The sequence below is a fragment of the Gobius niger genome, assembly GCF_951799975.1.
Source record: "Gobius niger genome assembly, chromosome: 13".
NCBI lineage: Eukaryota > Metazoa > Chordata > Actinopteri > Gobiiformes > Gobiidae > Gobius > Gobius niger.
Genome location: NC_136864.1, coordinates 18,630,992 through 18,654,681, shown reverse-complemented (window position 1 = coordinate 18,654,681; position 23,690 = coordinate 18,630,992). Strand labels below are relative to the sequence as shown.

The 23,690-nt window shown below is 42.1% G+C and overlaps 1 protein-coding gene across 1 annotated transcript; it reads left to right on the top strand.

The window, feature by feature from the left end:
- Nucleotides 1-372: 372 nt before the first annotated feature.
- Nucleotides 373-23,590, top strand: dnah9l (dynein, axonemal, heavy polypeptide 9 like). The gene is made up of 90 exons (XM_079569262.1): nt 373-491; nt 557-747; nt 1,247-1,442; nt 1,538-1,637; nt 1,728-1,939; nt 2,246-2,479; nt 2,558-2,725; nt 2,885-3,001; nt 3,087-3,224; nt 3,295-3,419; nt 3,493-3,688; nt 3,773-3,877; nt 3,971-4,162; nt 4,477-4,677; nt 4,752-5,087; nt 5,173-5,250; nt 5,321-5,376; nt 5,440-5,560; nt 5,627-5,796; nt 6,060-6,282; nt 6,358-6,474; nt 6,669-6,755; nt 6,843-7,001; nt 7,083-7,166; nt 7,246-7,404; nt 7,515-7,637; nt 7,717-7,839; nt 7,946-8,170; nt 8,234-8,452; nt 8,534-8,701; nt 8,779-8,904; nt 8,980-9,087; nt 9,154-9,285; nt 9,365-9,525; nt 9,882-10,038; nt 10,100-10,245; nt 10,285-10,428; nt 10,530-10,668; nt 10,814-10,906; nt 10,979-11,173; nt 11,249-11,326; nt 11,475-11,607; nt 11,748-11,875; nt 11,942-12,090; nt 12,163-12,313; nt 12,422-12,553; nt 12,637-12,810; nt 12,895-13,099; nt 13,169-13,334; nt 13,415-13,517; nt 13,883-14,020; nt 14,092-14,193; nt 14,270-14,431; nt 14,521-14,604; nt 15,003-15,112; nt 15,242-15,404; nt 15,496-15,619; nt 15,682-15,824; nt 15,900-16,061; nt 16,134-16,193; nt 16,278-16,451; nt 16,523-16,669; nt 16,763-16,876; nt 16,952-17,095; nt 17,248-17,430; nt 17,622-17,723; nt 17,828-17,962; nt 18,037-18,210; nt 18,288-18,420; nt 18,494-18,596; nt 18,702-18,824; nt 18,892-19,096; nt 19,182-19,346; nt 19,495-19,635; nt 19,714-19,884; nt 19,953-20,075; nt 20,152-20,345; nt 20,438-20,586; nt 20,762-20,889; nt 20,970-21,107; nt 21,260-21,349; nt 21,420-21,611; nt 21,685-21,804; nt 21,973-22,032; nt 22,118-22,300; nt 22,462-22,644; nt 22,723-22,838; nt 22,926-23,038; nt 23,136-23,276; nt 23,342-23,590. Exons 1-90 carry the CDS (start codon nt 462-464, stop codon nt 23,587-23,589), a joined length of 13,113 nt encoding a protein of 4,370 aa, XP_079425388.1. The 5' UTR covers nt 373-461; the 3' UTR covers nt 23,590.
- Nucleotides 23,591-23,690: the final 100 nt, after the last annotated feature.

Genomic DNA, 23,690 nt, shown 5'->3' with positions numbered 1-23,690 from the left:
CCAACCGCCTGTTGCTTTTCACTGGACCTGGGGGGACACTGCACGCAGGGGACGCTCAAGTAAGGCAAATGAAATTGAAGTCTTTGATAGTTTTAATTCTATCCTAATGTATTTTAATAACAAGTTAGGTAACATGCTTTATGTTTTCATCCTGGTAAATTGTCAGTGGCTATAATCAAACAAACAGTAACATGTATTTACTGACATACTACAACAGAAATTAAAATCATATTTAGCACATTGAATCTGCTCCCCATCTAATGTAATTGTTTTGAAATAAGTCACTACTTATTTCCGGTGCTTTCAATGCTGTTGAAAGCATACCCACTGTTTTTTCATCTGTGAAGACGGCCCCACCATGGAAGACCAAAATTTTGTGTGTGATTAAAAGAGGAGTGAAAAGGGTCTCTCGTGATGAGTTCAAAACTCAGCTGAGGCTGGGGGAGGTGCCAGGATACCCGATGGAGCATCTTCCACTTGTCATCTCAGAGGTTGGTCTGAGTTATTCAAATGGCACCATTAACACGCGTGGAAATGACAGGAGTTATCTGCATAGGTGCTGGTCTCCGTACTGTCCAATGGTCTAAACCACGAGGACTGGCCACGAGTGGTGTCAGAGGACATCCACAGACATCTGGAGAAGCTGAGGAGCAAAGTAGTGACGCTACGAGGGCGCGCGGAAGGACGTACGCTCCTGCCGCTGCCGCTCATAGTGGAGAGGGCCCACGCGAGGGACATCGCGCTCAGGTGATTTGTTCAAAGTTAGCGATCTATGTGACAATATATATCCTTAAACAATAGAAAACATCGGGACTTACCTTTTTCATTCTCTTTGTTCTGCAAGTTCAACTAAAAGCTATTTAAAACCGGTGTAGCAGCATACGAGCAGCACGTTGCCGCGAAAATAGCGGATGTTGTCACATTGACCTAATTAGCATAATTTAATCATGCAATTTTACAGTCATTCCATTTGACCAGTTTTAACTATTGCCTTTAGGTTTAATAAAGTAAATAAAAAATAAAAATAAACATGAGTTGTTGTTTTTTGTTTTTTGTTTTTTCATGTTGGCTGCAGAAAGGCCTTCAACAAAGCACCCGACTGCCATTCTACAATTTATTTGTCTGTCTGTCTGTCTGTCTGTCTGTCTGTCTGTCTGTCTGTCTGTCTGTCTGTCTATAAACTCATTCATCCATCAACCACTGTGACCACTGTGTGTCTTCCTGTCTTCCCCTGGTCTTCCCCCAGTCCGACTGGTTGGCCCGTAGACCGCAGCTTGTTATACTCCATAGAAACTCTCATTATTCAGTGGTCTGGGCAGATATGGAGCGTGCTGCAAAAAGACTCTGGAATGATGCTTCAAGGAGGAGACTGCCCAGTCCCCAGCGCAGAGCTCCACTTCTGGTCCACTCAACGAGAGAACCTTCGGGGCATTCAAGCTCAAGTACTATACTGCTCTTACACAAAGCTTTGATACTTCTGAATGGAAGTGTGAACTATTGTCATGTTCTAAAATAGTATTGATTAATATTGTTTCAGATCCAAAGTCCAAAAGTGCAAAAAATCATGGACATCTTAAAGAGGGTTGAAAGCAGTTACTTCTACTCTTTTCTGGATGTGTGCCATAAAGTCAATGATGGTGATATGTTTAAATTAAAAATGTTGACACATGTATCATAGTGCATAGATGCATTATTATTACTAATAAACTTTACATTTTGAATTGTAGCTGTGTTGGAGGCAGACGACATAGACCTGTATCTTCGGCCTCTGAGGAGGATGATCAGTAACTTAGAGGAGAGGAGTTTCCCCCACACTGACGACCTGCTGCATCCTCTTTATCACACTCTCTGTCTCATCTGGAGCCACTCCAAGTATTATTGCACTCCACAGCGCATGGTGGTGCTTCTGCAGGAGTTCTGCAACTTGATCATTGAAAAGGTAACCATCACGGGTGCCCAAAGGGCTGTCCGGGGGCCAAATGCGGCCCTCAGACCAATTTTTGGTGGCCCTCAAATCTCAAAAACTAACATTTTTATTGTGAGACAGCTGCATTTGGGTTCCAAGCATAATCAAAGGTGTGGAGAATGGTTTAAACCTCTCTTAAACCTGGTTGAATATGCAGCCCTCCACATTGTATACACTTCAACATGCGACCCTCTATGAAAAACGTTTGGGCATCCATTCTATATTAAGGGAAAACTGTAGATCTTGTATTAACTTCTCAAATATTTATGATTGTGACAGGCGTTTGCATACTTGATCCCTGAGGAACTTTTTAAGATGGAGCTGGAAGAAGGAGTGGAACGTGTCCAGATTACAATCTCAGTCCTGCAAACATTCAAGCAGCTGTTTCATACCTACAGGACGCAGGTGCCACAGTATTACAAGTACAGCCACTTAGTGAAGCTCTGGGACTTTCCTGCTTCACTTGTATTTCAGCGCACAGATCGCATCATGGGGAGGCTGCACATGATTGAGGTCTGTGTTTTGTAAAATAAAGATATCAATCTCAAACGATCTATATACGAAACTATGATTTTTGTCTCTCACCCACAGCGGTTATTTGCAACAGCTTTGGACTTTCTGAAGTTGGAGAAAGTTGAACTTGGTGGATCCAGAGGGAAGGTGTTAAATGAGATGGTTTTCACCCTAAGTGAAGAGTTTCATGACCGATGGCGTGCCCTCAGAGAAAGCAAATATGACCCTTTGGACTACACTAAAGATGTAAGAATCTGTTGAAATAGTCTGTGTTTTATAGACCGACTGGGCTGAGATCAGCTTACAAGAAATAATATAGAAGCTATTTGCTGATCAGCAGCCCATCACATATATTGCTGAATCACCTTTTTAGATATAATCACTTGATTTAAAAACTTTTTCTAGGGTTTTGTGCAGCACTACAAATTATTTATGGAGCAGACTAAAGATTTTGACCAGAGGCTGGGAACAGTTCTTAATCTGGCTTTCCAACACTTCCAAAACCTCCAGTCCACCTTCAAGGTTTGCTTCTTACAAACTGTTTCTGTTACAGTGGTGGTTTCGGCTATGTGAATTTACACCGCATTTCATTCTTTTTCATGTGAAGCTGTTGAAAATCTTTGGAACGCTGCTTGACAGACCCAGGATCCACCAGCTGTTTTCTCCAAACTATAATGTGGTGTTAGTTTTGTTCTGTGAGGAAATAGATCAGTGTCAGCTTATTCTTGATCAGCACAGAGATCAAGTAAGACCAGACATGATACAGTTTATAATATGCTTTTATAGTTAGATTCTTCCTTACAAGTACATTTCAGTTGCAGTCTGGCACAGTCATCTTGGGGAAAAACATGCCTTCAGTGGCTGGAAATCTTGAATGGTCTCAAGAACTAAGGAAGCGCATACTCACAAATAGGACCAGCCTTTGCCAGTTGGCCCAAATGTATGATTTATTTCTCTTTTGAATGTACATAATATATGTTCAAACTGAAATTAATTGCTGTTAATTTGTCAAGGCCTCTCGGAAGTGCAGAGGCAGATGATGTTTTACAAAGGTGTGAGCGGATTCTTTCGGCTTTGGACCAGCACGATGAAGAGCTCTTCCAGCAGTGGACCGTGGGGTTGGAGGAAATGTGTCAGAAGCATCTGAGTGATCCACTGCTGACTTTAGACAAGGACACAGACACGTTCCAGGTCAACTTCAGTCCTGTGGTAGGTGACTTCAAATGCAAAGAGTCATCCAAGCATTCTCCGTATTTATGATGCTTTTTCCTGTGCTTTTTTTTAAATCTCAAGTTAACCTCTGTACTGAGAGAGGTGAAGTATCTGGGAATTCTAAAAAATCAGAACATTCCGAAAGCAGCCCTGCTCCTTTACTCAAATCGCGAGCGTCTCCACATGGTGAGCATTCTTATTTGTCTCCAGCTGAACATACTAAGAGTCATATTGTTTTTGCTGTGCATGATTCTGACAGCGTTCGCCTCTGTCCCACAGTACACACAGACACTGACGTTTGTGACGCAGTGGTACAACCAGCTGCACAGCACCATCCTGGCTGTGGAAATGGGCCTGGTCAAAGAGGAGATTAACGGGGCGAGACGGCAGTTAGAGCCAGCCATACAGGACTTGACATGGGCCCAGGACGACCAGTGGTCCTACATTGAGAGCACACGGGACCTTGTTAAAGTATTGACTATTTGAGCTGCACAATATATCGCCAAATTATCTATTTTGCAGTATTAGCAGAGGCAGTGTCCACTTAACACCAAGTGAAACTAAGTTATCTATATCATGTTACGTGAAAGCCCCTAAAGTTTGTGTGTTGTGTGTAATCGACAACTTATTTCTTTAGCTTATAGTGTTCAGTAGAACTGATTTGATTAATTTGTAGTAATTATTTAATTATATTACATTTAATTTCACATTCCACTGTGTGTAAAAGGAGATGCAAAAGACTGATCTAACTGATGTAAATTAAGAATGTTCCTCACTGTTTTCAGAGCCTCTCCAGTCGTGTCCAGAAGAGCAAAGCTAATGTGGAGGCTGTCCAGGCTCTCATGGGGAAATTTAGTCACCGTGCCTTCATCACGAGAAAGAGCCGCATCTCGACTCTACTCAGCTTTTCTGACATAGAAGAGAGCGTTACCAAGCATCACACACTCATCACCAGTACTGGAGAAGAAATACACAAACTACTGCAGGTGGGTTTGCTTCCTTGTGTCTTTGTACCACAAAGAAATGCATTTTAAATCAGCTTTTTTTTTTACATTTGCAGGAGAACCAGTCTCTGCTGGGAGTGACTGCTCTAGAGAGCTCTGAATGGCAGGCCTATACAGATTATGTGGATCGTATGATCCTGTCAGGCTTCTCCAGTGCAGTGCGCTGCTCCCTGCAGTACTTAATCGACAACACAGACTCAGAACAGAACATTATGCCTCTGTTCGGCCTCCAGTTGGTCCTAAACAACAATGAAATGAACTTTGACCCCTGTCTTGACTTTGGACAGACTGGAAACTTTTATGACATTGTAGATAAGATGGTCACTAACATCACCAAAATTGCATCTTTTATTCCACGTGTGGCGAAGCATAAGATGTTGGATACTTATCAGGTATACTTTTTTTTTTTTTTTAGTTGAGTAGTTCCTTTCTCGGGCATGCTCATAAACTCCTTTGTATGTCACCTTGGTTTTGTAGCGAGACATCAACGAAATGGAGGATTTGTCTGAGATGTGCCGCACAATCCGTTCAAGGGCACGGGCTGCTATTGCCAAAGTATGACAAGGTTTAGACTCAGATTTATCAGTCATTAAGTTTAATTCTTTAAAACTGTAATGATTTATAGGTCAGGGAATACCAGGGGTCATTTGCTAGCTACCGTTATCTCTGGACTGATGACAGGTAAACTATTTAATCCTTTTTACATCCCCTTTTTGTAATTCTCATGTTTTGTTCAATCATCAGGTCCGAATTTATGAGGCAGTTCTTGCTCTACGGCCATGTGCTAAGCACTGAGGAAGCTGAACTTTATGCTGACTATGAGCTGAAGAAAAATCCACCCTCACTGGACAACTTCAAAGAACAGGTAGGCATGTCTCTCTTGGACCTTTGAACACACTTAATCTTTTTTATTATCTCCATCTGTTCTCAGATAAACATGTTTGAGTCTCTGTATGAGCGCGTCAGCACGATGGAGGACCAGAGGGTGTTTTGTGGATGGCTACAGCTGGATATTTCACCCTTCAAACACACTCTGATGAATGTGATTAAGAAGTGGAGCTGGATGTTCAAGGAGCATCTGCTTAACCATGTGAACCAGAGGTTAGCACAGTTTGTTCACGAAGGAGGTCATTTACCACAAATATGTAAATTAGAAAATGCTGCATGAGTAAAAAATGCACAAACGGCTCGACTCGGCTCCACTTGTGTTCATGTTACTCTTTTTGCACGTGAGCAAACGCTTTGCAAATGACCCCCTTAGTAATTCTCAGAGCTTTACAGAACTAGAGGCTACATGAAATAATAAGAATGCAAATGTATCAGTACATGATCCCATTTTTTTCTCAATTTGTTCTACCCCTCAGTGTGAGGGAACTCTCTTCCTTTGTCCATGACACAGCCCGAGGTCTTTCTAAAAAGGTCTCAGATGGTGACTATGCTGGACTTGTGGACATAATGGGGCACCTGATGGCCATGCGAGACAGACAGATAAGCAACGATCAACACTTCAATCCTCTCAAGTCCACCGCTGAGCTACTGAAAACCTATGGACAGCAGCTGCCAGAGAGTGTTTACATCCAGCTTGAAGTATGTACTGCATGGGGCAGTTTAAATCATTTTATATAATAAATAAATCTTATGTAATGTTATGTTGGATCCCAGGAGCTTCCAGAGAAATGGAAAAGCCTCAGAAAAATTGCATTTACTGTCAAACACGAAGTGGCGCCTCTCCAGTCTAATGAGGTTTCAGTGATACGCAGGAAGTGTGTCCGGTTTGAGGTGAGACTGTGTGTGACCTGTATAGGATGTCACTGTAGCTGCCCCTAACAAAGAGCTCAATAGCTGACATGTAAACCCTCTCATTTTCTTCTATGCATTATGTATGACTGATAGCCCTGACCCCTGATAATGTGAACGCATCTTCTATGCGCTAATTATTGTGCAAATGCACTGAACCATACCTTTTCTTCTAGGTCAAGCAGCACGAGTTCAGAGAACATTTTCGAACTGAATCTATTTTTAGGATTAGCGTGGAGGAACCTTATAGAAAAACTGACATTGTAAGAAAATTACTTCTTCGTTTAAACAAATAATTTTCCAAACGTGAGAAAAACCTACATATGAATGTAAATGTGAATTCTGTCCAGTGTCATCGGTCTGTCGCTGTGATGGAAGCTGAAATGAAGAAGCTTCAGGACACTGCTAATCTGTTTGAGGTCAGCTTTCCAGATTACAGACAGCTGCGCCAGTGCCGCTCAGACATTGTTTTGGTTAAGGCTGTGTGGGACATGGTTTTCTTTGTTAAGGTATAAATTCATTATTATCAGTTAAAATATTACAAATTATGCCAAGTTCTCATTGGGACTTAGATGATTCTTACCCCTTAGACAAGTATAGAAGACTGGACTAAGACTCCATGGAAGGAGATCAATGTGGAACAAATGGACATGGAGCTTAGACGTTTTGCTAAAGTAATGTTTGTTCTTAATTTCATCATTGTAACTATTTAATTTATTGTTAAATTTTGCGATTTAATTTTTTTTTCTGAAGGAGATGAAGCTTTTGGATAAGGAGGTGCGTGTGTGGGACGTGTATATGGGACTGGAGTCCACTGTGAAAAACATGCTCACTTCTTTAAGAGCAGTAAATGAACTTCAGAACTTGGCCGTGAGAGAGAGGCACTGGCAGCAGCTTATGAACACCACTGGGGTAAGACTCTTTGTCCTTAACCTGAAAATTCTTGTATGACTTTATTCATATAATTTAATTTACTCTTTGCTTTGATGTACATTGTAGTATTTGTTATTTTTCACTTCCAGGTAACTTTTGTGATGGGGAAAGGCACTACCCTTGGAGACTTGTTGGAGTTGCAACTCCATCGTGTGGAAGAGGAGGTCAAAAATATAGTTGATAAAGCGGTAAAGGAAATGGCTATCGAGAAGGTTTGTTTTTATTTTTGTATTAAAATGTATTGACATTTGTAAATATATTTACTGAAAGAAAATTGTCGCTTTTGAAAAGGTTTTGGCAGAGATCACCCAAACATGGAGCATCATGGCATTGTCCTATGAAACTCACAGCAGCACAGGGATGCCTCTGCTCAAAGCAGATGAAAACCTCATAGAAACCCTTGAGGACAATCAAGTAATCCTATGTTATCTGCTGCTCTTCTGGCTGCAGATTTCCTTTCAACTCTGTGACTGAATCATTATGTTGAGAACATGAGCAGTATTTCCCTGTTTACCTGCAGGTCCAGCTGCAGAACATCCTAATGAGTAAGTATGTGGAGTATTTCCAGGCCGAGGTGAGTTGCTGGCAGAGGAGGCTCATGGTGGCAGACCTGGTCATCTCATCTTGGATGTCAGTACAGAGAACATGGGCTCATCTCAACAGTATCTTTACAAACAGTGATGACATCCGCTGCCAGTTGGCCTCTGATGCCGAGCGCTTCCAGGGAATACACAATGATCTTAATGTAAGACATACATGAGTGCAAACACATAATCAGGGCAGGTAATTATTCTCTTGTTTCCTGCAGTCTTTGATGACTAAGATGATTGAGAATAGTAATGTGGTAGAGGTGACCAATCTTCCTGGCTTTTTGGAGAACCTTGAAGCCCTGCAGCAGAGACTGTCTGTGTGTGAAAAAGCTCTGGCTGAGTATCTCGAGACCAAAAGACTCACATTCCCAAGGTTTTATTTTGTGTCTGCATCCGATCTCCTGGAAATTGTCTCAAAGGGGACACAACCCAAGCAGGTGATCTTTACAATACTTTCCACTAAATCTGCTGTTATACATGATCAGATCAAATTTTTGTTATATCTGTACATTTTGTAGGTGACGAAGCATCTGCTGAAGTTATTCGACAACATAGCAGACCTTCGCTTCACAGACTCTGAGCGAGGTGGTGGCAAAGAGGAGGAAGGAGTGGCAGTGGCGATTGGCATGTACAGCCGCGAGGGAGAGTATGTTAACTTCTCAGAGCCCTGTGTCTGTGAGGGTCAGGTACTGGACATGTTTGCCAAGCTTGACATCATTACTGTGGATTTCAGCATCAACCTGACCTGCTACTGTAATTTCAGGCAGAGTCATGGTTGGGTGCATTGGAGAGCACCATGCGTAGTACTGTTCAAAAAGAAATCCAGGAGGCCGTGGCTGCATATGAAGACAAACCTCGAGACCAGTGGCTCTTTGATTACCCCGCTCAGGTGGAAACAACATATTTTTATATTTTACTGTGTCATTTTGATTGAGTGACACCCTCTGTTTTGTTCCGAATGTAGGTTGGATTGACTGGCAGTCAGGTGTGGTGGGCCACGGATGTAGAAATAGCCTTTGAGAGAGTAGAGGAAGGTTTTGAGACGGCTTTAAAAGACTACAACAAAAAACAGGTAACACTTCATGTAAAAATGACAAACTTCTTGATAATCTAATTACAAATGTTTATTTGTTTTCAGATTACACAACTAAACTCTTTAATCCACATGTTACTGGGTGAATTAACCCCTGGGGACAGACAGAAGATAATGACTATCTGCACTATTGATGTCCATGCTAGAGATGTAGTTGCGAGTCTGATAAGTCAAAAGGTAAACCACACACAACAGAGCATTGATACACTACTACACTGCAAATATTTAGAGAACAATCATCTTTTATGATTGCCAGGTCACAACAGCTCAGGCGTTTTCATGGCTTTCTCAACTGCGCCATCGATGGGATGATGAAACCAGGCATTGTTATGTGAACATCTGTGATGCCCAGTTTCAGTTCAGCTACGAGTATCTGGGAAACACGAACAGACTGGTCATCACCCCACTGACAGACAGGTACATCTCGACTTTGTGTTCTTATCAGACAGACTAGTCTTCTTATTCTAGACATCCGACTGTGGAAATCATTGGCTATGAGCAAGATTCCAGATGCTTTTCTACTCTATTTTCCAAATTTTGTCAAGGAGAAAAGGTTGGGCAATTAATTTAAATTTAATCAAGATTGCAATCTTTACTCTGGTCAATCTCAATAATTGTCATGGAAATTATAATGTATAGTTTTGGAGTTTGGACAATGGAAGATTTTTGTGAGTTAAATGAAGCTAGAGGAAAGCATTTGTTTTTGTTTGAGCTGATGTTTGTATAGAAGGTATGTTCAAGCTGATGTTATGTTTCTGATTTCTTTAATTTAGGTGTTACATAACTCTGACCCAGTCTCTACATCTAACTATGAGTGGTGCCCCGTCTGGCCCAGCTGGAACTGGTAAAACTGAGACCACTAAAGACCTGGGGCGCTCCCTGGGCATCATGGTCTACGTGTTCAATTGCTCTGAACAGATGGATTACAAGGTAATATTGCACCACATTGTTGTTAGTTTATTTTATTTAGTTTACTTTTACTTTGATGCAGTCCATTGGCAACATTTACAAAGGACTGGCACAGACAGGAGTGTGGGGATGCTTTGATGAATTCAACAGGATCTCGGTGGAAGTGCTGTCTGTTGTAGCAGTACAGGTCAAAACTATCCAGGACGCCATTCGCAACAAAAAACACAGGTAAATAAAATCATTGGTTCATTATTCAACACTCAAAAGGCGACATGTTCCTTCTTTTTGTTTTAGATTTTATTTCTTGGGAGAAGATATTGAGCTGAAACCAACTGTGGGAATCTTCATCACTTTAAACCCAGGTTATGCTGGTCGAGCTGAGCTACCAGAGAACCTTAAAGCACTATTCAGGTTAGGCTGAAGATATATTTGCCTTTTGTTTTGTAGACAATCCTTTCCTCAATTGTTTTTAAAGCTACTTGTGTGACCAGGGTCAACTCTGTTTGTTACAGGCCATGTGCCATGGTGATCCCTGACTTTGAGTTAATCTGTGAAATCATGTTGGTGGCAGAAGGATTTATAGATGCTCGTCTTTTGGCACGCAAGTTTATAAGTCTCTATACCCTCTGTAAAGAGCTGTTGTCCAAACAGGTATGGCTACTGTCTGTTTATATAAATTGATACACACCAATGTCAATCTTTACACTGATCCTTGAAATGTAACAGAGTTGAGCTAAATGTTGCACAGCTTTTATGTCAAAATATCAATTTCTTCACTGTAACATGGATCTGTCAGGATCACTATGACTGGGGTTTGAGGGCCATCAAATCTGTGCTCGTTGTGGCTGGATCTCTGAAGCGGGAGGACAGAAGCAGGCCCGAAGAACAAGTGTGTAGCTACTAAATATGCACATGACATTGTGCATATTAAACTTTCAGTTTCTATTATTCTCCTTTCAAGGTACTGATGCGAGCTTTGAGAGACTTCAATCTCCCAAAGATTGTCACCAATGATGTGCCAATATTCCTGGGGCTCATTAGTGACTTGTTCCCTCAGTTAGATGTTCCAAGGAAGAAGGATCCAGAGCTTGAAAAGGCTGTTCGTCAGTCGGTGGGTGAGCTGGGGCTGCAGCCCGAGGAGAACTTCATTCTAAAGGTTCTATTTTATTTTCGATAAGTGTGAGAAAACAAGAGTGTAGCAAATATTTGATATTTTTATGATATTTCTAAGGTGACTCAGCTGGAGGAGCTGCTCGCTGTCAGACACTCTGTATTTGTTGTTGGTGGTCCAGGTGCTGGCAAGAGCCAGGTATGTCATCTAAAAACTCACACATACTTTGTATGTAAGCCGTAGAAAGTGTATGGATATTTATTGCATGTAATTATGATTAATGGTTTTAGAAACTAGGTTTGTTCAAGTGGTCATATACATTATACTGTGTTTTGGCTTTTTTCAGATCTTAAAGACTCTGCACAGAACATATTCTAATATGAAGATGAAGCCGATTTGGACGGATATTAATCCTAAAGCTGTAACCACAGATGAGCTTTTTGGTTTCCTGCATCCCGCCACAAGAGAGTGGAAAGATGGTAATGAGCTTGTGAAAACTGTCATTCATCAGGTTCCATTACAGTCACCTAAATGTGATTGTAATGTTCATTATTTTCCTCGTTGGATTAATAGATTATATCCTGTACTCACAAAACTATTTTCTTTGTCTTCGAAACAGGTTTGTTTTCATCCACTATGAGAGAACTCACCTCAGTGGGCCATGAAGGCCCAAAATGGATTGTCCTAGATGGGGATATTGACCCTATGTGGATCGAGTCACTCAACACAGTGATGGATGATAACAAGGTGAAGGTTAATGTGTATAATAAGAGGAATACGTAAGCATCTAAACTAGTACCAAACCTCCTCCAGGTGCTCACTCTGGCCAGCAATGAAAGGATCAGCCTTTCCTCCTCCATGCGTCTCCTTTTTGAGATTTCTCATTTAAAAGCAGCTACACCTGCCACTGTGTCCAGAGCTGGAATTCTGTATGTCAACCCGCAGGACATTGGCTGGAGCTCGTAAGGCAAAAGAAATGGTACACATATAGATGTCATTGTGTATTTGCTTGGTGTGAATTGTGTGTTTTTTAGTTATGTTGCCAGCTGGATAGAAATGAGACAGGCCCAGTCAGAGCGAGCAAACCTCACCATTCTCTTTGACAAATACGTCCCTTATTGTCTGGAGCAAGTTCGCTGCAACCTCAAAACCATTACACCAATCCCTGAAAATAGCATGGTTCAGGTATGTATTACTATAGTGGCAAATAGTATCTGCAGATTTGTTGTTCCCATACAATTATAACATATTTTTGACTTATTCACTCACACTTACATGCATATCGAATTATAGACACTGTGTTCCTTGTTGGACTGCCTTCTGACGACCGAGAACACTCCCCCTGACTCCCCCAGAGAACTTTATGAGATTTATTTTGTCTTTGCTTGTGTCTGGGCCTTTGGAGGGGCACTCTTCCAGGATCATGTAAACCTTTTTCAAATAAGTAACACACATTTTACGTGTTTGTTTCTATTTTATGCTTTACATTTCTTGCTCTTCATCCACAGTTGAATGACTATAAGGCTGAATTCAGCCGGTGGTGGTGCAAGGAGATGAGAGCGGTGAAGTTTCCCTCACAGGGCACAGTCTTTGATTATTACATCGACCCAGAGTCTAAAAAGTTCACTCCCTGGAGCGAACTGATGGTGCCATTTGAACTGGAGCCTGATGTCCCATTGCAGGTCTATTTGAATATGTATTGCATTATCATGTGCCCAAAAGCATTAACTTAATCACGTGTCTTGTGTTGACTTGATTTTTTTCAGACAGTACTGGTCCACACTGCAGAAACCATTTGTCTGACTTACTTCATGGACCTGTTGCTCCAGAGAGGCAAGCCCATCATGTTAGTGGGAAATGCAGGTGTGGGTAAAACCATCCTGGTGTCTGATAAGGTTTCTAAGTTAAAAGAAAACTTCATGGTGGCTAAAGTTCCCTTCAACTACTACACAACTTCTGTTATGCTGCAACGTAAGAATGATGCATGCTCAGAAGTAGTTCAGAATATTTTGGGTATTACAAATAAAATTTGGACTGCAGGAGTGTTGGAGAAACCCCTTGAGAAAAAAGCTGGTCGTAAATTTGCTCCCCCAACTCCCAAGAGACTCATCTATTTCATAGACGACCTCAACATGCCTGAGGTGGATGTTTATGGGACTGTCCAGCCGCATACGTTGATCCGCCAGCATCTCGACTACAACCACTGGTGAGCTCTGAAAGAAACCTACTGACGCTCTTCATGTGGGCACATAATCAGACCATTAATATGTAAAAACACAATTACAGGTATGACAGGCAGCGGCTGGTTCTCAAGGAAATCCATAACTGCCAGTATATCACCTGTATGAATCCAACAGCAGGGAGCTTCTCTATCAATCCCAGACTCCAGGTGAGCTGCAGGAAATGGGTTCAGGAAGTTTTTCACTTATTGTTTTTTCATGTTGCCATCTGATCCCAAAAATATGTTGGTTAAAAATTCTACACTGATTAATTAGCCAACAATAAACCTGAAAAGTTGACATTTAGAAAGTTTTGTAAAAAAAAAAAACTACAGACCGTTCCTTTGCTTTCAATCAAAGTTGTTTTGTTTTCTAAATATTCATTAAAGTTTAGATCTGCGGTCATTTCCATTCATTGCCCATGAAAGGTGCAAACTGTAATATTACCTTGACTGCACCCATACCTCCTGAAAGTTATTAACCTTGTGAAATGTTCTTTTTGCAAGCTTACAGTGGGCTCTGTTGTTGTTTGCAGAGGCATTTTGCTGTGTTTGCCGTGCATTTCCCTGGAGTCGATGCCTTAGCCACCATCTTCTCTAGTATACTGTCGGCTCATTTTCTCCAAGGAGGATTCAGCTATGGGGTTTCTCGATCAGTCGGAACTTTAATACAAGTGAAGTACACGTAAATTATTATTTGAATGCAGCTTTATTTACATTGACCGCTTTTTTAATGTTTTTTTAGGCAGCCATTTGCCTACATCAGAAAATAAGCCAGAATTTCCTCCCCACTGCCATACGTTTCCATTACATTTTCAACCTGCGAGACCTCACCAATATCTTTCAGGTAACAAGTTCTGCTTTTACATGCTGTATGTCTTTTACCAGTTCTGTTTGGTTAACCTGTACGTTGTGGTGGTCAGGGGATCCTGTTTGCCCTGCCAGAGTGCATTCGTTACCCCATGGAGCTGGTTCACCTGTGGCTGCACGAGAGCTCCAGGGTCTACTCCGACAAACTGATGGAAGAAAAGGACGTGGAGCTGTTCAGCAAAATACTCCTGGACACTGGCAAAAGATACTTTGAGGTGACGTATACGCAGACGGATGCTTAATGATTTGGCCAAAGCGTTTACAGTATTTTCCCCTGTTGCTCTCTTTTCTGTGGTGTCTGCAGGGAATCGATGAGTCTATGTTCATCCACCAGCCGCTGGTGTACTGTCACTTTGCACAGGGATTAGGGGAGCCTCGATATCACCAGGTTTGATACCAGCTGTGTGGACCCACCCTCCTCTGTGGTTCATAAGGTTTCTCTCTGGCACCCATTTATTTTCTTAATTAACAACAGTAATAAAGACAAAGTTGTGTAATTGTGTTGGACTTCAGTCTATTATCCGTGTGTATTATCTGACGTGCACATATTCAAAGACGTCACGGCTTCAGCTCTAATCTGTCAGTGCAGAAATGAGGATAAATGTGCTTTCATTAGAAGGCTAATGACCATTTGTTTCTATAGGGATTTCCAAGTGGAAATTAATCAGCTGCACTTCTGATAAGAGTTTAATTCCATTACATTATCTGGGCTTTATCTGACGTGATTTTCTGCTCTCACACTAAAAGCGCAGAGCCAGTTAGTTGTTTATTTGCTCATATTCTCAGGCCTCCGACTGGGAGAAACTCCAGAAGACGCTGGCAGAGGCGCTGGAGCATTATAATGAGCTCCACGCTGTCATGGACCTAGTGCTGTTTGAAGAAGCCATCCAGCATGTGTAAGATGCACACACGCTTCAGGCAAATGCCTAAAGACTGCAGATACAGTATATGAACTTGAGAGGATTAACGTAGACGCGCACAGGACTCACACTTCGGATTAGTAAATGTTGTTCTTTGTCTAAAAGGTGTCGTATTAGCCGTATTCTGGAGGCTCCGTACGGTAATGCCCTTCTGGTAGGAGTCGGGGGAAGTGGGAAGCAGAGTCTTTGCCGGCTGGCTGCCTTCCTAAGTTCACTGGAAGTTTTCCAGATCACTCTGCGCAAAGGCTACGGCATCAGTGATCTCAAGGTTGCATACCACATTTATTACACGCTGAAGGCTATTCTCTCAGTTCATTAAATGGCAGTCGATGTGCTTTGTTTTATTACCTAATATTCAGAGTGATATAGCAGCCTTGTACATCAAAGTGGGAGTAAAAAATATTGGGACAGTATTTCTTCACACTGATGCCCAGATTCCAGATGAGAAGTTCCTGGTTCTCATCAATGACATGTTGGCTTCAGGTATCTTTTCTCATAATTCTCCACTATTTTTTTAAATGTTATTAATACAACTTTTATTTTAGGTGACATCCCAGATCTGTTCAGTGATGAAGAGGTGGATATGATAGTGACGTCAATCCGAATGGAGCTGAGAGGCCTGGGCCTAATAGACAGCAGAGACAACTGCTGGAACTTTTTTATCGAGAGAATAAGAAGACAGCTTAAGGTCTGGTTTCATCACAGGTTTCAACGTGCAGCATTTTAGAAACGTTTATTTGACTTCACACCTTGGGTCCTCCAGGTTGTGTTGTGTTTCTCCCCTGTTGGGTTCACTTTGCGTACAAGAGCTCGCAAATTTCCAGCTTTGGTGAATTGCACTGCTATTGACTGGTTTCACTCTTGGCCTCAGCTTGCTCTGCAGTCGGTCAGCTCTACTTTTATTGAGAAGATACCTGGATTGGAGGTAAAAGTGGTAAAACATTGACATCTATATGCAATCCCCTTTAAGTTTACTTACTTTTATTGCATTCTGCAGCCATATGTAAGGTCCTCCGTCTGTGAATTTATTTCCTTTGCTCATACAAGTGTCAACGAGGTAAGCGTTAATTGGTCTGGTCAAGGCACTACGCCAAGTTCACATTTTATTCAACATCGTGTGCCTTGTTTAAATCACACAAAGGTGAGCGTGAAATACCAACAGAATGAGAAGCACTTTAACTACACCACGCCTAAGAGTTTCCTTGAGTTCATGAAACTGTATGGCAACCTGCTGGGAAAGAAACGTACGGAGCTGACACAGAGGATGGAGAGGTTGGAGAATGGCCTTCAGAAGCTCAAGTCCACCGCCGCTCAGGTGTGAAAACAATGACCCGTGAAAGCAGATAGGGAACACATCATTTTTTATTATTGCAATCCGTGTCTTAGGTGGAAGATTTAAAGGCTAAGTTAGCGGTCCAGGAGGTAGAACTGTGGCAAAGGAACAATGATATCGAGGCTCTTATTGCTAAAATAGGGCAGCAAAAAGACAAGCTCAATCAGGAAAGGGTTGTTGCCGATGCAGAGGAGCAAAAGGTATATTTCAAATGCACCTCATTCATTTATGTGATTTTTGTTTGGTCTCATTTTAGTCACTTGGCTTTGCACAATTGCACAATGATTTCCTAGGTGGCTGCTATCCAAGCTAAAGTAACCAAACAGCAGCAGGAAACTGAGGATGACCTGGCCAAAGCTGAACCGGCCCTACAAGCGGCTAATGCGGCCCTGAATACTCTAAACAGGGTAAAGCTTGTCATTCCTATGGACGAGCATATTGTTTCATCAAATAATCATGTGCCGTGCTGTGTTGTGATCTAGTTAAACCTGACTGAGCTGAGGACATTTCCCAACCCTCCAGCCATCGTCGTCAATGTCTCTGCAGCTGTTCTGGTGCTTCTGGCTCCCCAAGGACGAATACCTAAAGATCGCAGCTGGAAGGCTTGCAAGATCATCATGAGCAAGGTGATATTTCCACTGACAACTTGTAGTGAGGCCGCGATTCCCTTCACAGCTGAACTCGTGCTTAATTTACCAAATGATATGTATCAAATATGTAGAGCGATTGCAGTTAAAAATGTAATCCTCATATGCCGCTTTACATAAATGCATTGCAGGTGGATGATTTCCTGCAGGGTCTTGTGAACTTTGACAAAGAGCACATCCCAGAAGCTACAGTGAAGTGCATTAAAGATGACTACCTCAGTGACCCAGAGTTTAGCCCTGACTTTGTGAAGCAGAAGTCGTCAGCTGCAGCAGGTCTGTGCGCTTGGGTCATTAACATCGTACGCTTCCATGAGGTACAAGAAGGATGCTCAGATTTATACAGACATGCATTTTAGATCACACAAGATTATAAGTCATTGCCTTCTTGCTTTTTTCCCCATGATTGTGCTGCGTGGTAGATTTTTGTAAGTACAAATGTGTTGCACTTTTCCCGCTTGATTAAAAATGGTGTTGATTGGACGATCCGAGTCTCCTGTGTGCCTAGGTTTTCTGTGAGGTTGAGATGAAGAGGATGTGTCTGTCTCAGGCCAATGCAGATTTAGCAGAAGCCGCTGATAAACTCGAGGTTATTCGAAGGAAACTTGCTGTGAGTCTCTTCTTTTCTTCTTTTTTCCCCCTACATTTATAGTATGTAGTTAAAAGTGTGTGCTTGTCTTTGTTTTGTTGAGCATCAATCATGATTTTTTTCAGGAGTTGGATGGCAGTTTGGAAACTCTGACTGCAGCCTATAAGACTGCCACATCAGAGAAAGTCCGCTTCCAGGAAGAAGTCAACAACACAAATACGACAATAGAACTTGCTAATCGTCTGGTGAAAGGCCTGGAGGTACTGGAAATGAGAAGCCTCTTAAATAAAATAAATGCATTTCGTTTTAAACATAAGTTATTTTCTTTTTCTAGAGTGAGAATGTGCGCTGGGCCCATTCCGTGGCCCAGTATCATGAACAAGAGGAAACCCTTTGTGGGGACGTGCTTCTGACTGCAGCATTTATCTCTTATGCTGGATCCTTCTCTAAAAAGTACAGGAGAGAGCTGCTAGACAACCTGTGGATGCCATTTCTACGGGAACAAAAGGTCACTTTCTAGAAAAAAATGTTGTGTGTAATTTTTTTTTTTTCATCTTTTTCTCTACTGCACATTTTTTTGTTCAGAAAGCCATCCCCATGACACAAGGCTTAGATCCTGTGTCAATGCTGACGGATGATGCAATGGTAGCTCAGTGGAACAATGAAGGCTTGCCAGGGGACAAGATGTCCACTCAGAATGCCACCATCCTTACAAACTGTGAGCAAAGGAAAACCTTCAAAGTCCCATTCATTTATACCATTTTCACAACAGCGCATGTGTTTGCCCTCAGGTGAGCGCTGGCCTCTTCTCATTGACCCTCAGCTACAGGGAATAAAGTGGATAAAGAGCCGCTTTGGAAGCGCACTCAAGGTTGTGAGCCTCGGGCAGAGAGGGTGAGTGATCAGTTATTATTATGGTCTTTAATATCTCCCCATTATATGCTAAAAGTAGCTTCTGGGGATAATCACTTTGAACCAATGTTTTTCTTTTTTATTAAGCTATGTGGATGTAATTGAGCAAGCTGTAGTGGCTGGAGAAACCGTCCTGATTGAAAATCTTGAAGAGACAATAGACCCTGTTATAGACCCTCTGCTGGGGCGGCATACCATCAAGAAGGGCAGGTAATAAATATTTGACAATGCTGTATTGTCAAAGCTAAATACTACAGAACATTTTGCTTTTTTGCAGCTGCATAAAGGTTGGGGACAAAGAGTGCTTTTTCCATCCAGCTTTCAGACTGATCCTCCACACAAAGTTAGCGAACCCTCATTATAAACCCGAGATACAGGCTCAGACCACTCTCATCAACTTCACTGTGACCAGAGATGGGCTGGAGGACCAGCTGCTGGCTCAGGTGGTCAATCAGGAGAGGCCTGACCTCGAGCACCTGAAAGTGGGTTTGTCTGCTTTAATATTATTCTCTGCAGTCCTAACATGTCTACTTCTTTAAATGACTTGACACTGGTCCTGCCCTACAGAGTGACCTGACCAAGCAGCAAAACATGTTTAAGATTGAGGTGAAGCTTTTGGAGGATGAGTTGCTAATGAGGCTGTCAGCTGCAGAGAGCAACTTCCTGGGTGATAATGTCCTGGTGGAGAAGCTGGAGACCACCAAGCACACTGCAGCGGAAATAGAGATGAAGGTGCCAGTGGCGAGATACAAAATGCAGTACATAACAATCGACTTTATTATTGTTTATTTGGTGCTGCATATTTATGACGTGACGCACATGAATCGGCCAATTCAAGGGACCAAGCGAGAGTATTCACTGTGTCATTTCTTTTGTTCAGGTCCAAGAAGCCAAGGTGAACGAGGTGAAGATAAATGAAGCCAGAGAACACTATCGGCCTGTTGCAGTCAGAGCATCCCTCCTATATTTCATTATGAATGACCTGAACAAAATCAACCCCATGTACCAATTCAGCCTCAAGGTTAGAAACTACCACTGTGTAAACAAATAATCACTGGTTGTTACTGAAAATATTTGTATATATTTTTGTTTTTGTCAGGCCTTTAATGTAGTGTTCCATAAGGCAGTGGAGACAGCAGAGAAGAGTGAAGATGTGAAGAGCAGAGTGAACACACTCATAGACTGTGTAACATACTCCACTTTTATCTACATCAGCAGAGGACTGTTTGAGAGAGACAAGCTCACCTTTACTGCCCAGCTGGCGTTCCAGGTGTCCAGTTGTGTGACAGCTCAGTTCATTATTAGAGTGTGACTAACATAATGTTATTGTTTTCTTAGCTTCTTCTATTGACTAAAGAAATAGATGTGCGAGAACTAGACTTTCTGCTACGCTTCAATATTGACCACATGTACAACAGCCCCCTGGAATTTCTCTCGAACTCAGCATGGAGTGCTATTAAGGTTCACAAACGTGTTGGAGATAGAAGTCCTTTCATGTATTTCATAGTTTATACTGATCATTCATGTTTTGGTTCAGGTGATGAGTTTTACTGATGAATTCCGAGGTTTGGATCGAGACATTGAAGGGTCACCAAAACGCTGGAAGAAGATTGTGGAGTCTGAGTGCCCAGAGAAGGAGAAGTTCCCTCAAGAGTGGAAAGGCAAAAGTGCTCTTCAGAAACTGATCATTATGAGAGCCATACGACCAGATCGCATGACCTATGCTCTGAGGTAAAAATGTCTTGATTGATCGCAGTCATCAAATTACTTTTATGTTCGTTTCATATGGGTTATGTACCTTTTGTCTCTCTGCTGCACAATAGGAATTTTGTTGAGGAGAAGCTTGGTGTTAAGTACACAGAGGTGCGGAAGACAGAGTTTGCAAAGTCCTTCAGAGAAAGTGGACCAGCCTCTCCAGTAGTTTTCATTCTCTCTCCTGGTTTGGATCCACTTAAGGATGTAGAATCCCTGGGTATGTCATACGTTGAAGAGAGGAGACATAAACAAAGATACAATCTTTAATGCCGATTAAGTACCAAAACAATAATTTTAATATGAAACATTCTACCGCTTCGACAGTTGGGTTTATTTTTATCTTGATGCTGCAGCATGTTCACCCAGTTCTTTCTAATGTTTTGTGTTAACAGGAAAGAAACTGGGTTTCACCATTGACCTTGGGAAGCTCCACAATGTGTCGCTGGGTCAGGGCCAAGAAGCTGTTGCTGAAGTTGCCATGGAACAAGCTGCAAAAGAGGGACACTGGGTTATTCTGCAGGTAGAGACGGAAATCATAATTTAAAAGTAGAATCCAAAAGTAGAATTATACTTAAAACTGTTTCCTCCTTTTCCCTGAAGAACATCCACCTGGTCGGGCGCTGGCTGGGCTCCCTAGAGAAACTGTTGGAGCGCTGCTGTGAGGGCAGTCATCCTGACTATAGAGTTTTTATGAGTGCAGAGCCAGCAACACTGCCCCATGAGCATATGATCCCCCAGGTACAGAATGGATGCAGTGCAAGTGTAGAACTATTTATCTTTGCGGAATACAAGCCATAAATATATTTATGCTGCTCTGTGTATTGAACTGTCCACAGTAATGTGCTCTATTGAACATTAATACATCATTTTAACTCACTTTCTTGGATTAGGGCATTCTAGAAAATGCTATCAAGATCACAAATGAACCCCCCACTGGGATGCATGCCAACTTGCATGCTGCTCTCGATAACTTTGACCAGGTAATCAGTGAAACATATTCTAAAAGATGATATAATGCCCGCTTCATTGATTGTCTGTATTCTCTTGAAGGATATCTTAGACCAGTGCAGCCGTGAACAGGAGTTCAAGACTATCCTCTTCTCCCTGTGTTACTTTCACGCCTGTGTGGCCGAGAGGAGGAAATTTGGGCCCCAGGGTTGGAACAGAAAGTACCCCTTTAACACTGGCGACTTGACAATATCAGTCAGCGTCCTGTACAACTATTTAGAGGCTAATGCACAGGTGAGAGGTATATCTATACTACATACACGTTTTTATACAGTGATAGAATAATAGTGTTGTATTGTGTTGGCAGGTGCCGTGGGAAGACCTGAGGTATCTGTTTGGAGAGATTATGTATGGGGGTCATATCACTGATGACTGGGACAGACGCCTTTGTAGAACCTACCTTGAGGAATACATGCAGCCCAATCAGGTATGTGTCCACAGAAGAAGAGCACCAAACTTTCCAGTCTGCAATGGCTCACACTTTGGACTGATTTTACTTGTGATTGTCCAGCTTTTAAAGACTTTATGGGTGGTTTTCCACAAAGCCCTGAACACCATTGTGAATAGATTGCTGATTATTAAACCTTTTATTTAGTTCGACAGGAAACTTTCATTAGCACCTGGATTTGTTGTACCTTCCAATCTGGATTATCAGGTATAATATTGGTCTATGCGTAAAAGGTTTTTAATAATCATACTATAAATTTAAAGTTCATAATATCTTTTTTCCACAATTTTAGGGCTACCATGATTTTATCGATGAGATGTTGCCTCATGAGAGCCCAGTGCATTATGGGTTGCACCCCAATGCTGAAATTGAGTTTCTGACGGTGACTTCTGATAACCTTTTCCATACTCTGCTGGAGCTGCAGTCCCCTGACGCAGTGATGGGGGAGGGGGCCTCACAGACCCTGGAGGAGAAGGTTAATGCACCCACCTTTAGTAAAGCAATCCTGCACCTAAAGTGTGCCGTCATGCCAACATTGTTGAGTTTATTTTATCCAAAGCTATCTCTCTAACTTTTGATATTGTAAAAAAAAAAAAGAAGAGAAGTTGAATGAAATAACATCAGTGTTTTCTGCAGGTAAAATCAATTTTAGACGAGGTGCTGGAGAAGCTCCCAGAAGAGTACAATATGTCAGACATCACCTCCAAGACAGCAGAGCGCTCCCCGTACATCCTGGTGTGTTTCCAAGAGTGTGAGCGAATGAACACTTTGATCTTAGAGATCCGCCGCTCGCTGAAGGAGCTTGACCTGGGACTCAAGGTAGACATTCATCTTGTCTCTGTGTTTTTATGTAAATCGGATAAAACTCACCTCAAGTCTATGTAACGTATGAAACAGGGGGAGCTTGCGATTTCCTCTGAAATGGAGAAAATACAGAGTGCTCTTTTCTTTGACAATGTACCTGATACCTGGACCAAACTGGCTTATCCATCTATCTACACACTGTCAGTATGGTGCGTACACTTCCATTTATAAACAGTATCAATCAACAGAGCAGTTTCTCTATTTTAGTACCTGACACACATGTTACTGTGTGCTAGGTACAATGACGTGCTGCAGCGCTGTAAAGAACTAGACAGCTGGACTCAGGACCTGTCCCTGCCCAGTGTCATTTGGCTCTCTGGACTTTTCAACCCGCAGTCCTTCCTCACTGGTAACAGCTTAAAGCACGCAAACAGCCCGTCATCCTTTGACTGAAGTATTTCTCACTCAAACTAAGAATGCTTTTCTGCTTCGCTCTTGTTTTCCAGCTGTGATGCAGTCTCTGGCTCGTAAGAATGAATGGCCTCTAGACAAGGTGAACTTAACAGTGGATGTGACCAAGAAATTTAAGGAGGAGTTCAACCAGCCAGCCAGAGAAGGGGCTTATGTTTATGGACTTTTTATGGAAGGTAATGTCCATCAGACAGCCATCACGTAACCACTGTTTTAAAACGCATTTTGCTCTCTGTTGTAGGAGCCAGGTGGGACATTCAGGCTGGAGTGATCACAGAGGCTCGACTGAAGGAGCTGACTCCACCGATGCCTGTCATTTCTGTTCGAGCTGTTCCCAATGATCGCCATGAAACCAGGAATATTTACGAGTGTCCTCTCTACAAGACCAAGATCAGAGGACCCACACATGTGTGGACATTTAACCTCAAGACCAGGGAGCGACCTGCCAAGTGGGTCCTGGCAGGAGTAGCTTTACTTCTCAGTGTGTGATTTTTATTAATATTTCTCACCTGTGTGGACTTGTAATAAGGGAATTAGGACACCTGTAGATTTCTTTCTATTTATTGAAAAAAAAAAGATATAATATACAG